Here is a 13,799-nt window from a genome sequence, read left to right as displayed (position 1 = left end):
ATTGTTAGTCTGTGATGGCCAATTTATTTTAGTCACTGGCTAAAAAGCCACATTTACCAACAATCATTTCAAGTGTTCTCAAGCTATAAAAGTAATGAAATAATACACAGTGTTTCAGAGCAGCTAATTTATTAGCTTGTTTTTGGAAATCTCCAAGTTAATTGTCTCCACTATTTTTTCTAAATTGCTTTTTTTTCATTCTGTGTTACAAACCACAATTTAGTTTGTAAACAGATTTGCTGAATTGCAAACATACCAATTTTTGATAATTTCTGAATTTTTGTAGAAGATATGTTGCACACACTTGCTCTCAAGACAAATAGTCCGCAAGGCCTCAGTGATAGCAGCTGTCTATTTTCAAATATTTCCTTTCCTGTCCTCCTTCCATTCAAGCCCATATCCTCTACAGTGAAAAGGCTGTGGCAGAAGCAGATTAATTTGTTCCATTCTAGGATTTAAAGAGACATGGTTCTGTTGAAAATTACATTTCCTAAAGAAAATTTGGCATGTACTGTTAAAAGTAACCTAAAATTACTGGAATGGAAAGATAACAAGGGGGGAATATTTTGTGCATAACCTGTTTCACTTGCACTGCTCTAGGAGAAGTTCATCACATGCACGTTCTTCTCTAGGTAGTGCAGTAGCAACAACATTGAAATTGAAAAGGCAGTATACAGATGCAAACACACGGAGACGAGGTGGGACTGAACATACCTTGGGTTGGCCAGAAGAGAAACATTTATAAGTCACAGGAGAGCAGAGGAGTTCTTGGGGCTGGGGGCAGAGAATTGAGCATGTTAATTAAAGAGTGCTCTATAAATGCAAAAAAAAATGTAGACTATATATTTAATTTTTAGTCAGTGAAGCTTCTTTAATCTGTAATCCTTTTATTTTCTTACTGCTGCAAATTTAACCTTTCTCATAACAATAATAATACAATTGCCATCTGATATTGGTAGATGTGTTCAAACAAAGTGAACTCTTAAACGAGAATAAATCACAAATTCTATGCATTAACAAAACCTTCAATATTTCAATGTTTATACAGAATTCAGTTATCTATATATCTATGGATATATAATCTAACAAAATCTACATTACAGTGCAACTGTTTACTGTATTTATTAGTGCTGGCTATATGGAGTGGAGGAGCAATTCATGAGTGTTCAGTAAGATTAGTAAGGTCTACACTATGAAATTAGGTTGAACTTATAGAAGTCGATTTTTTATAAATCGATTTTATACGGTCAATTGTGTGTGTCCCCACTTAACACCATTAAGACCATTAACTCAGTGGAGTGCGTCCACAGTACCAAGGCTAGCAACAACTTCCAGAGCGTTGCACTGTGGGTAGCTATCCCACAGTTCCTGCAGTCTCTGCCGCCCATTGGAATTTTGGGTTGAACTCTCCATGCCTGATGGGTCAAAAACATTGTTGCGGGTGGTTCTGGGTGCATGTCATCAGGCCCCCTTCCCACCCTCCCTCTGTGAAAACAACAGACAATCGTTTTGAGCCTTATTTCCTGGGTTATCCATGCAGATGCCATACTACAGCAAGCATGTAGACCGCTCAGCTCACCGTCTCCATATGTCTCCTGGGTGCTGGCAGATATGGTACTGCATTGCCACACAGCAGTGGCTCATTGCCTTTTGAAAGCAGATGGTGCATTACGACTGGTAGCTGTCGTCATCGTACTCCTGGATGCTCTTTTAGCTGACCTCGGTGAGGTTGGTCGGGGCACCTAGGCAGACATGGGTGCTCAATGAGGTCTGTCAGGGGTGCCTGGACATAAATGGGAGTGACTCCAGGTCATTCTCTTTTTAAGTTTCATCTCATGGAGATTCAGTCCTGCCTGCAGTCGTACTGCACCGTCTTCTGGTGAGGAGCTAGGAGACAACGATGGCTAGCAGTCTTACAGCACTGTCTGCTGCCAGCTTAAGATGTATAAGAGAGAGTGGGTGTCTTTCTTGTTTTGATCCAGATTTCTTTTGTATTCATTTGTATTCATTTTCTTCCCCCTCCCTCCCTCTGTGAATATTGGGAGGGAGGGATAGCTCAGTGGTTTGAGCATTGGTCTGCTAAACACAGGCTTTTGAGTTCAATCCTTGAAGGGGCCATTCTGTGTGACAGTTGTGTGTGTTCTTCTCCTTGATGCAAACCCCACCCCCTTTGTTGATTTTAATTCTCTGTAAGCCAACCCTGTGAGCCATGTCATCAGTCGCCCCTCCCTCCATCAGAACAATGGCAGGCAATCGTTTCTTGCCTTTTTTCAGTGCAGATGCCATAGCACGGCAAGCATGGAGCCTGCTCAGATCACCGTGGCAATTAAGAGCACTGTAAACACCATGCACATTATCCTGCAGTATATGCACAACCAGAACCTGCAAAAGGAAAACCAGTTGAGGAGGTGACAGCGTGGTGATGAGATTGATGAGGACATGGACACAGACTTCTCTCAAAGTACGGGCCCTGGCAATGTGGACATCATGGTGTTAATGGGGCAGGTTCATTCTGTGGAACACTGATTCTGGGCCTGGGAAACAAGCACAGACCGACGGGACTGCATAGTGTTGCATATCTGGGACGATCCCCAGTGGCAGCGAAACTTTTGCATGCGTAAAGGCACTTTCATGGAACTTTGTGACTTGCTTTCCCCTGCCATGAAATGCAAGAATACCAAGATGAGAGCAGCTCTCACAGTTGATAAGCGAGTGACGATAACCCTCTGGAAGCTTGCAACGCCAGCAGCTACTGATCAGTCGGGTATCAATTTGGAGTGGGCAAATCTACTGTGAGGGCTGCTGTGATCCAAGTAGCCAATACAGTGAAAGAGCTGCTGCTATCAAGGGTAGTGACTCTGGGAAGCATGCAGGTCATAGTGGATGGCTTTGCTGCAATGGGATTCCCTAACTGTGGTGGGGCGATAGATGGAACCCATATCCCTATCTTGGCACCAGAGCACTAAGGTAGCGAGTACATAAACCAAAAGGGGTACTTTTCAATGGTGCTGGAAGCACTGGTGGATCACAAGCGACGTTCAACCAACATCAGCGTGGGATGGCAGGGAAAAGTACATGATGCTCACATCTTCAGGAACTCTGGTCTGTTTCAAAAGCTGCAGCAAGGGACTTTTTTCCCACACCAGAAAATAACCGTTGGGGACATTGAAATACCTATAGCTATCTTTTGGGACTCTGCCTTCCCCTTAATGCCATGGCTCATGAAGCCATATACAGGCAGCCTGTACAGTAGTCAGGAGCTTTTCAACTATAGGCTGAGCAAATGCAGAATGGTGATAGAATGTGCATTTGTATGTTTAAAAGCACGCTGGCACAGTTTACTGACTCGGATAGATCTCAGCGAAACCAATATTCCCATTATTATTGCTGCTTGCTGTGCGCTCCACAATATCTGTGAGAGTAAGGGGGAGACGTTTATGGCAGGGTAGGAGGTTGAGGCAAATCACCTTGCCACTGATTACATGCAGCCAGACAGCAGGGTGGTTAGCAGAGTATAGGAGGGCACCGTGCCCATCAGAGAAGCTTTGAAAACCAATTTCATGAGTGGCCAGATTACGGTGTGAAAGTTCTGTTTGTTTCTCCTTGATAAACCCCCCTCGCCCCTCCTTGGTTCATTGTACTTCCCTGTAAGCTAACCTCTCTCCCCTCCCCCCTTTAATCACTGCTTGCAGAGGCAATAAAGTCACTGTTGCTTCACATTCATGCATTCTTTATTAATTCATCACACATATATGGGGATAACTGCCAAGGTAGCCTGGGGAGGGGGAGGAGAGGACGGAAGCACCAAGTGGGATCGAGGGGGAGGGAAGGACAGGGCCACACTGCACTTTAAAACTTATTGAATGCCAGCTTTCTGTTGCTTGGGCAGTACTCTGGTGTGGAATGGGTGCCTGGAGGTCCCCCCACCACGTTCTTGGGCGTCTGGGTGAGGAGGCTATGGAACTTGGGGAGGAGAATGGTTGGTTACACGGGCTGTAGCGGCGGTCTTTGCTCATGATGCTTTTCCTGAACCTCAACCATATGCTGGAGCATATCAGTTTGTTCCTCCAGTAGCCTCACTATTGCCTCTTGCCTTCTGTCAATAAACTGACACCACCTATCATCTTCAGCCCGCCACCTGTCCTCAGGTTCATATTGTGCTTTCCTGGATTCTGACACTGTCTGCCTCCACGCATTCTGCTGTGCTCTTTCAGTGTGGGAGGGCTGTGTGAGCTCAGAACATTTTATCAGGAGTGCACTTTTTTCACCTTCTAATCTTCTCTAGCCTCTGAGAAGGAGAAGCTAGTGTGAGTGTTTGAAACATTTGCAGCTGCTGGTGGGGAAAAAAAGGAGAGTGGTAGACACATTTTAGAGAACAATGGGTAGACTCTTTCACGGTAAATCTTGATGTTAACGTTACATAGCACATGTGCTTTCAGTACAAGATCGCATTTTGCCTCTTACTGAGGGTATGCTGGTTTGATGTGAGAGATCACTCACGCAGGGCCAGGCAACAGAATTCAGCTTGCAGGCATCTGTGATGAGACAGTCTTTTTGCTTTTTTAACCTTTGTAACATGTGGGAATGGTTTCAAACAGCAGTACCCTCATTTCACATACCAAGGAGCTATTGGGTTGGCCATTTAAAATGGGTTGGCAATTTAAAAGGGGCTGCGGTTTTTGGGTTAACGTGCAGCACAAACCCAACTAACCCTCCCCGCCCCCCCTCCCCACACACATTCTCTGGGATGATCGCTTCACCCCTCCCCCTGCCGCATGGCTAACGGCAGGGAACATTTCTTTTCAGCCACAGGCAAACAGCTCAGCAGGAACGGGCACCTCTGAATACTGTCTTAATAAAATCAACCTGTGTCAGCCAGGTAACCATGAATGACATCACTCTCCTGAGGATAACAGAGAGAGATAAAGAATGGATGTTTGAATGCCAGCAGACACCGAGACCATACGCTGTGTTATACGGTGATTCCAGGCTACGTGCTACTGGCCTGGCATGGTAAAATGTCCTACCATGGAGGACGGAATAAGGCTGCCCTTCCCAGAAACCTTTTGCAAAGGCTTTGGGAGTACATCCAGGAGAGCTTTATGGAGATGTCCCTGGAGGATCATGTGGCACTGCTGCGGGTCCCTGTTATAGCCTCTGTCCTTCATGCTCTTGGAGATTTTTTCAAATGTTTGGGCATTTCGTCTTTTGGAATGGAGTTCTGATAGCATGGATTCATCTCTATCATGGTCACCTCTGCTGATGAGATCTGCACTCACCTGCAGATTGCCATGCTGGCCAAACAGGAAACGAGATTCGAAAGTTTGCGGGCCTTTTCCTGTCTACCTGGCCAGTGCATCTGAGTTGAGAGTGCTGTCCAGAGCGGTCACAATGGAGCACTCTGGGATAGCTCCAGAAGGCCAATACCATTGAATTGCGAGCACATTACCCCAAATTCGACCCAGCAAGGTTGATTTCAGTACTAATCCGCTCCTCAGGGAAGGAGTACAGAAATCGATTTTAAGAGCCCTTTAAGTCCAAAAAACCTGCTTCATCGTGTGGACGGATGGAGGGTTAAATCAATGTAACGCTGCTAAATTCAACCTAAACTCATAGTGTAGACCAAGGCTTTGTTTTGGCAAGACTATTAATAGAAATACAAAATATTTTCAGTGACTAAGCTAGAGTTCTAAGGAAATCCTTAATACTGTAACTGCTAACAAACATTAGCCATTGTGTCTTGTCCTTAGCTATTAAAGTTGAAAGTGCCAGCAAATATGTAGCAATATTAGTCCCAGTTCATATATTGTGTCAGCACAGGCCACCTTATGCTTTTCAGGATACACATTTCTTGCAGTGATACCTTCATTAGAAAAGGATATGTATACATAGCACACTGAAACCCAGTTTGTGGGACCTGTGCTTGTGGACTTGTTTCCAAGCCAGTGCTTGCATTGTAACCATAAGCTTACAGTTGTTGGACCCGGGTTTCATAGTTGTGCTAATATGTCTGTACTGCACTACACAGACTACCTGATTTGGGTCTGTGGCTTAACCGGCGTTCACATTGCAGAATGACAGGGCTTGGATGCAAGTTATAGCGGGGTTGTAAGGAACAGCAGGTCTAGACTCTGGGTTTGTAGATTCCCTGGGTGGCAGCCACCTCTGCATCATCACCTAACAGCTCTGGTGGCAGCAGCAGAAACACTTAACCAGTCATGAGCCTGAAGGGTCCACATGTAGATCATGGATGTGCCACCCAGGGAGGGGCCAATTGAAGGACATTCCTGATTGGTCTGGACAGCCTACTTAAACCTAGAGAGGATAGAGGAAGTTTTTCTGTGCAACTAGGCAGAACCTCATCTAGCTGCTGCAGTAGACCCTGCTTTCTTGTGCTGCTCTTGATCCATGGCTTCCGACGTTGGCTTTCCTTCCTGGTTCTGATGCTTGGTTTCTGATTCAGCCTTGTCCTCTGCTTCTGATTCCTGGTTTCTGACCCTGGCATTTGTCTGCCGGCTCCGATACCCAGTTTCTGACTTGGCCTTCTTTTTCTACAACTGGTTCCTGACCTCGGATTGACAATCTACTCCAAATCCTGATGTCCCACCCTAGCTCTAGCTATTAGGCTGGCTGCTCATGACCTCACCTTGATACCATCCTGGACTGTGACCCATGCTCCTAGTGGGATCTTAGGACCTGTGTCCTGAGTACTTGCTGATCTGAGTCAGATTAATTTGTGTGTGGGCAGAAGGGGAGCCTGTCTCAAATATGAATCTCAGCCAAGATTTAGTGTGCATTGTAGATATACCCTGAGTCTCTTACAAAAACCAATAACAATTATGACCACCTGACTGCTTTAAAGAGAGCAATTTCATGAGATTGAGAATTAGACTAATACAGAGAAGCCGTCTAGTGTAAGGGATTCCTATTTGCAAGCAGCTGCCAGCTGTTCTGTCTTGGGAACCGTGTAGAGTAGAAGTCACCATGTTCTAGTTATGCTTAGCTGCAGATTTCCTGTCTGGTAAGTGGGGATAATAGATTATATTTTTAGGGTCACAGTGTTGCCAATTACTATTTTATTGAAAGTCTTACAATATTTGGTGCCCCGACCCCTAAGTGTCACCTCCTGGAGGCCTGTGATTACATGAGAATCTCAGCTCTCATGTTTTTTAAAAAAAAGACCAAAGTTTCTAGTTCAGATGGTTGTGAAAAAAACAAGAAAATATGACCAAGTGCACCCCAATGGCTTGAAAATTATATGGCTAATACACATAGACATAGAAAACACAACCATGAGAGTTAGAGACAGTCAGACACCCCTACCTATATACTTTTGATAAAGTACCACTAATACTGGGGTCGTCTTATTTACAGGTTCAACTGGATTGGTATTTTATTAATATAGTCTATCTCCATATCAGTATCTCAGAGATGTTCTTAGCCTGATTTAACTTTGTTTTTATTGTACTATGACCTGGAGATGCTTTGTCTTCTGACCTACTTCATTTGTTGCTTTCTTTAGATCTACAGCCATTTTCACATCATCCAGAGAAAGCTTCCTAAGATTCTGAGCCCAATTTGTGATCATATTCCAACTTTTGTAGGCTGCCAGATTAACATAAGAATGGCGCTACTAGGTCAGACCAAAAGTCCATCTAGTCCAGTATCCTGTCTTCCAACAGTGGCCAGTGCCAGGTGCCCCAGAGGGAATGAACAGAACAGGTAATCATCAAGTGATCCATCTCCTCCTGTTGCTCATTCCCAGCTTCTGGCAAACAGACTCTAGAGACACCATTCCTTCCCATCCTGGCTAATAGCCATTGATGGGCCTATCCTCTCCATGAATTTTAGTTCTTTTTTGAACCCTGTTATGCTCTTGGCCTTCACAACGACCTCTGGAAAGGAGTTCCACAGGTTGACTGTGCACTGTGTGAAGAAATACTGCCTTTTATTTGTGTTAAACCTACTGCCTATTAATTTCATTTCGTGACCCCTAGTTCTTGTGTTATGAGAAGTAGTAAACAACACTTCCTTATCTACTTTCTCTACACCAGTCATGATTTTATAGACCTCAATCATATCTCCCCTTAGCGGTCTCTTTTCCAAGCTGAAAAGTCCCAGTCTTATTAATCTCTCCTCATACAGAAGCCGTTCCATACCCCTAATAATTTTTGTTGCCCTCTTTCTGGACCTTTTCCAATTACAAAATATCTTTTCAGAGATTGGGTGAACACATCTGCACACAGTATTCAAGATGTGGTCATACCCTGGATTTATAGAGAGGCAACCTGATACTTTCTGTCCTATTATCTATACATTTCTTAATTATTCTCAGCCTTCTGTTTGATTTTTTGACTGCCACTGCACATTGATTAGATGTGTTCAGAGATTCCATCAATCCGTCAGAGAACTATCATACTGACTCTTAAGGGTGATAACTACTTGAGACCCCATCATTTTAGGTATATAGTTGGGATTATGCTTTCCAGTGTGCATCACTTTTCATTTATCAATATTAAATTTCATCTGCCATTTTGTTGCCCATTGACCCAGTTTTGAGAGATGCTTTTGTAGCTATTTGCAGTCTGCCTGGGTCTTAACTATATTTAGTAATTTTGTATCATCTGCAAATTTTGCCACAACACCGTTTACCCCTTTTTCCAGATCATTTATGAATATGTTGAATAGGACTGGACCCAGAACAGATTCCTAGGGGACACCACAATTTAGCTCTGTCCATTCTGAAAACTGACCATTTATATCTACCCTTGGTTTTTTGTCTTTTAACCAGTTACCAATCCATGAGGGATTCCAGATCCAATCTAGATTCCCTCAGCTGATAATTCTTTTGGTACTGATGAATTGCTTCATTTGCCTAATGATCTTATATCATTTTCCCTATACAGTATTGCCAACCCCAGAAATTTAAAATCACGTCACATGCCAAAAATTATGCAATTGGCTCAAAAAAAAAAGTGTTAAAAATTAGAGGTTTAATCACTTCTGATACCAGTGTTCCCCCTATCCGATCCTAAAGCGAGTAACAGTGTATCCAACTTGTAAATTTATAGTTACCTGATTTTGGCCCTTACTCTAGGAATTCTTGCTGGAGAGGAGGCAACTGAGATTGGGGTCCCATTGTACAAATATGTAGAAGATGGACGCTGCTCTAAAAAAAATTTATAATGTAGTGCAAACATAGTAGTGAGTTTATTACTTGGAAATTGGAACTGGGACTAAACAACCTTTCTCACAGATGTTATGTGGGGACAACGTTTACTGCCTCCTGAGCTGGGCAGGATTCATATTGGATACCTTACAGGTGACAAGCTATATCTAGTTCATTAGCAATGCTCCGAGGTATTCAGTCCCCTCTTGAGAACACAGTTTTCTTTCTAGAAAGAAAAGCTTATGAATCAAATTATCATGTTTTGGAACTTAAGCAGGCAGGGTCTTCCAGCAAAAACTCTCATGTGGTCTGTCTCAAACATACTATCTGCTACACCTTATTTTTAAAGGGACCACTCCCATTAACAAAATACAAATGATAAAAGTAGAGTAATGTGTCCAGTTCTGGGCACCATGCTTTAGGAAAGAGCTGGATAAATTGTAAAGAGTCCAGAGGAGAGCAGCAAAAATGAGAAAGGAGGGGGAAAAAAAGATGGTTTAGAAATCCTGACCTATAATCCAGCGTTTAAAAAAACAAAACAAAAAAACTGAGTATGTTTAGTTGTGAAAAAAGAAAACTGAAGGAGAGCATAATTCATCAAATATGTTCGGGGCTTTTATAAAGGCAATTGTTCCTGTCCACTAAAGGTAGGATAAGCAATCAACTTAACTGCAGTCAGGGAGACTTGCGTGACATATTCAGAAAAACTTGCTACTATAAATGTAGTTAAGCATTGGAAAAGGCTTTCAAGTGAGATTGTGGAATCCCTGTTATTGGAGATTGTTAAGAACGGGTTAGACAAACACCTATCCGAGATGGTCTAGGAGATATACTCACTCCTGCTTCAGTATAGAGGGCTGGTCTTGATAACTTCTTGAGGTCCCCTCCAGCTCTGCATATCTGTGATTCTATATGTATATATTTTTTCACTACCCATCTGAGTCATCTGCAGGGTTTAAACAAACTCCAGCACCACTACACAGATGTATTCTACTACATAGGAAGAATGGAAAAGCTTGCTGTTACCTTCTGGATCAACACACACATTGACAGTGGATACACAAGTATTTGAGAGGCAAATGATCTACTTCGCATTATGATTCTTGTTTTCTCTTCCTGGATGTGGGAATAGATTGTGGACTAGCTCTTACAGGTAGCATAGCAAAATGTAGCAGCACTCCTTTGTGGATCATCTGGAAAGAAGTAACACTGGTTCTCTGGATATGAAAGCACAAGCCTCTACCTCTGGAGTGGAAGGACCAGATCTCTCTGTCTGGAAGCAGTAGCAGCAACATGAATCTCATTGGTCTTGCTGCTAGTGACACAGAATCACAGTTACTATGGGTTACACAAGTTCCTAATTTTATATTTTCTGAAAGATTTTTGTGCTGAAGTTGATGAGATTTGGCCCTGTTTATATTTGAGAACTGGGTCCCATCTTTGCCTGACATAGTCTGTACACTCTCTTGGTTATTTTAGCTGTGAAATAAAATTGAGTGATCTCTGCCTCCTAAGATAAGACCTTTGTTCATAAAAGTTATGAAAGACACATTAACAGCAGTAATTGGAAGAGCTGTAACTAGAGTTCATGGTATCTTGGATTACAGTTTAATGCACCTTCTTGTAGAGGCAATGTCTTATCTATCTACGTGTGACTCGCAAACCTCACATGAGCATTGAAATTTTTCATGTCACTAGACTTCCTGTTGCATGGGTCATAATCATGTTACTTGAAATAAATGGTGCATAAGTTGGTAACAATGTTTATAGCCCCTAACATGGGGATAGGAAGGAGGGGTGTGGCTAAGATGCCTTGATCTCCAGCTATTCTGGGTTTCAGAGCCCTTAGGGTGGCTGTAGGAAACCACCTGGAGGAAACCACCTGGAATTGTTCTAATTTATGCTGTTGCAGCATTGTGCTGGCCTGAAATCAACCCAAAATTTGGAAGCACAATGCCTTTGCCTCATGTCTTTATTTATTTTATTTATGCATTTATTGAACTACGCTTCCTCAGTGATGCATCTTAAAATCTGGGTCTCTTGTTTTGGAGTCTGTGACTTGATTTGATTTTTATCTAGTGTTTAATTTAATTGTTTATCTGCCATGGTGTAGTGAGTGAACTTTGAAAGTCTGGCCCTTAATTTCTCACCCTTTCATATACTCTTGACATTCTTCTATCCAGTTAAACTCTTGCATCTTACCTAAATAGTGTTTCAGCCAGCTTGTGAGAGCTATCAGAAAAGGTCGCAGTCTTAGTAGCTATCCAAGCCCTGAAAGCTCCTCCATATTGTTAGTGAGTAAAGATCTGTTTCCTCTATTAATTCACATAAATAGTACAATGTCAAAGGGTTAGAAAGCTTGACTTGTAGTGAACTATGACTTAGAACTCTTATAGTCTTGGAAATGGTACAATATTTTATTGAGCATATTTCTGGTTACTAATTTTTAGGGTAAAAAGTAGTTTAACATATTAAAAAAGTTAACCTAATTGTTGAAACCTAGATATTGTATTAATTCAAGGCATTTGAACAGAAATATCATCCATGTATTTAGTTCTGCTCCCAAAGATGGAGCAGAATGGCAAGCATTTGAGTGCTAATAAGAATGGAAGAAAATGCTGGGTTGATGGATTGTCCATATTTACTTCGGGTTCTGTTACAGCACGGATTCTTAGAGGGTAAATACTATTAGTTCCAAAGAACATACAATGGTGTTTTTCATTGTTGTTTAATGAGGGAAGAATTGCATTTTTGCCATTTCAACCTTGACAGTCCCTTGAAAGGTACTTTTGAGAAGATCTCTAAGGTTAGGAACCAATCTTTAATTTACTCTTGAGTGTAGAAATTACCTTTTGGGTCTTCCAGAGCCTCCAGCTTTTATACAGTAAACCTCTTTGAAACTATTTTTATCATCAGCCTAGCACTAGAGATTTTAAACTGATTCACTAGGGATTTTCTGTGTGGTATACTAGCAGCAGGTTTTTAACAGTTCTTTTGATCAATTCTATCACTTTATCCAAAGGTACAAACTGAATGTATATTTCTTCCATGACACTGAGGATCTGGTAATACAAAATATTTTATAAATGCTTCCTTTACTGGTAAAGAATCCATGCACTTAGCTTTTAGACTTTGTTGGAGATCAGTTCAATATTATTTAAATAGGCATTCATCTAATACTGTTGTCCCCTCTTTTCTTTCTACTGTTGTTAGTACATAAGCCTTATTGTTTTTGTGATATTTGGTAACTGTGTTTGAATGGCTGACACTTTAAATGGAGTGATAACTCCATAATAATCCCCTTTATGCAGTTCTTGATCAAACTTAAAAACAAAAAAAAGGTTGGGGTAGAGGAATGCTGAGAGTAATAAATATATTTATTCCTTTGAAACTATTCAAGCACATGTTTTTAATTACATTGAAATTATTATTAGTTAACATTTTACATCTTTTACAGTAAGGTATGCCTGATGTGTGTGTTGTAGATGGGATAAACTTAGTTCATTTGTAAAGAATTTCACACTAAATTGCCTTTTAAAAAAATGTATTTCTCTGTTGCTGTAATATATGTGCTAGCCACTTCACTTTGCATTCTTTGGGATAGAGATTGTCTTCCCTTGTTTGTTTCTAAAGGTTTTTTTCCACTCTGGGAAGAGGCAGTTGCTTTAATTATTTTGTAATATACAATCTCATTCTGCATAGTAGTGCACTTTAACACAACAATTTTCATCCCAGATCAAACTGCTGTGGTTGCAGTAGAAATGCCATAGAAAGAATGTTTAATGATGTCACATGTAACATAACTGAAAGCCTAATGGAACAGCTGCAATATTCTATTTGACAGTGAATACACTGGTTATGCATTAGGCATATTTATTTGGCCTTTATTTTCTAGGAATGTTTACCTTAGGCAAAATACTTCTCATGCTCAAAATTAGCCAGCCACATACCACATTTTAAAATGAAAATATGAGTAGGTATTCTTTCCTCAGTGAGGAATGTGTGGTTTGGTGAAGGAGGAAATTCCGTTGTGGAAATAAATGGTAAAAGTTTGTTTACATCAGTTACTGGGGAAAAATGAGACTTTTTGCATGTGTATTATGTTTCTAGAGTGAACAAGTCTGCATAAATAATCATTTTAAAAAGTACTTGGTCCTTCACAGTGTGTATGTAAACAGACAAATGCCTATGCTTCCACCATTTATTTCAATATGCAATTCCATACTTGAAGCTGTGCAGTTATAAACTTGTTCTAACCTAAATATAGAACAGTAATTCTAGGTCTGATCATTGTGTACCTAGAAAAGAATATGCATCCTCTGTTTAGTTAGGTGTTTACATTGTTGCTTTTTAAAATCTCATATTAGAAAAAAATATTTTTGTGTTGTATGTGGTTAGTTTCTTTTAAAAAAACTACAAGGTGATATGTTTTAAAAGGGCAGTCCAGCATCAAAGTGCCCCAATGGGCCATATTAATGATGGGCATGAGTGTGAGAGTCAGGCCCAGGGAATGATCTCACTATAAGCTAAAAACCCATCCAAATGTAAAAGGGTCTTGTTTTGTTTGTTAGGTGGTCCTATCAAGTACACCAGGTTCTAGTTAACACTTTATTTGTAAAGTTTATAAACC

At 41.2% G+C, this 13,799-nt stretch overlaps 1 protein-coding gene across 9 annotated transcripts in view; it reads left to right on the top strand.

The window, feature by feature from the left end:
• GBE1 (1,4-alpha-glucan branching enzyme 1) overlaps window positions 1-13,799 on the top strand; it is a 301,814-nt gene that overhangs the window by 136,690 nt on the left and 151,325 nt on the right. The window contains exon 1 of one of the 9 annotated variants that reach the window (XM_030580386.1): window positions 7,691-7,722. The exons of the other annotated variants lie outside the window; for them this stretch is intronic. Within the exon in view, the coding sequence (XP_030436246.1) occupies window positions 7,710-7,722 (13 nt within the window). The 5' untranslated portion in view covers window positions 7,691-7,709. Of the gene's footprint in view, window positions 1-7,690; window positions 7,723-13,799 lie in introns of those variants that run through there. 9 annotated transcript variants of the gene reach the window in all.

The sequence above is a fragment of the Gopherus evgoodei genome, chromosome 1, assembly GCF_007399415.2.
Source record: "Gopherus evgoodei ecotype Sinaloan lineage chromosome 1, rGopEvg1_v1.p, whole genome shotgun sequence".
NCBI classification, from domain to species: domain Eukaryota; kingdom Metazoa; phylum Chordata; order Testudines; family Testudinidae; genus Gopherus; species Gopherus evgoodei.
The sequence above is the reverse complement of the archived record's forward strand: the minus strand, read 5'-3'. Positions and strand labels throughout refer to the sequence as shown.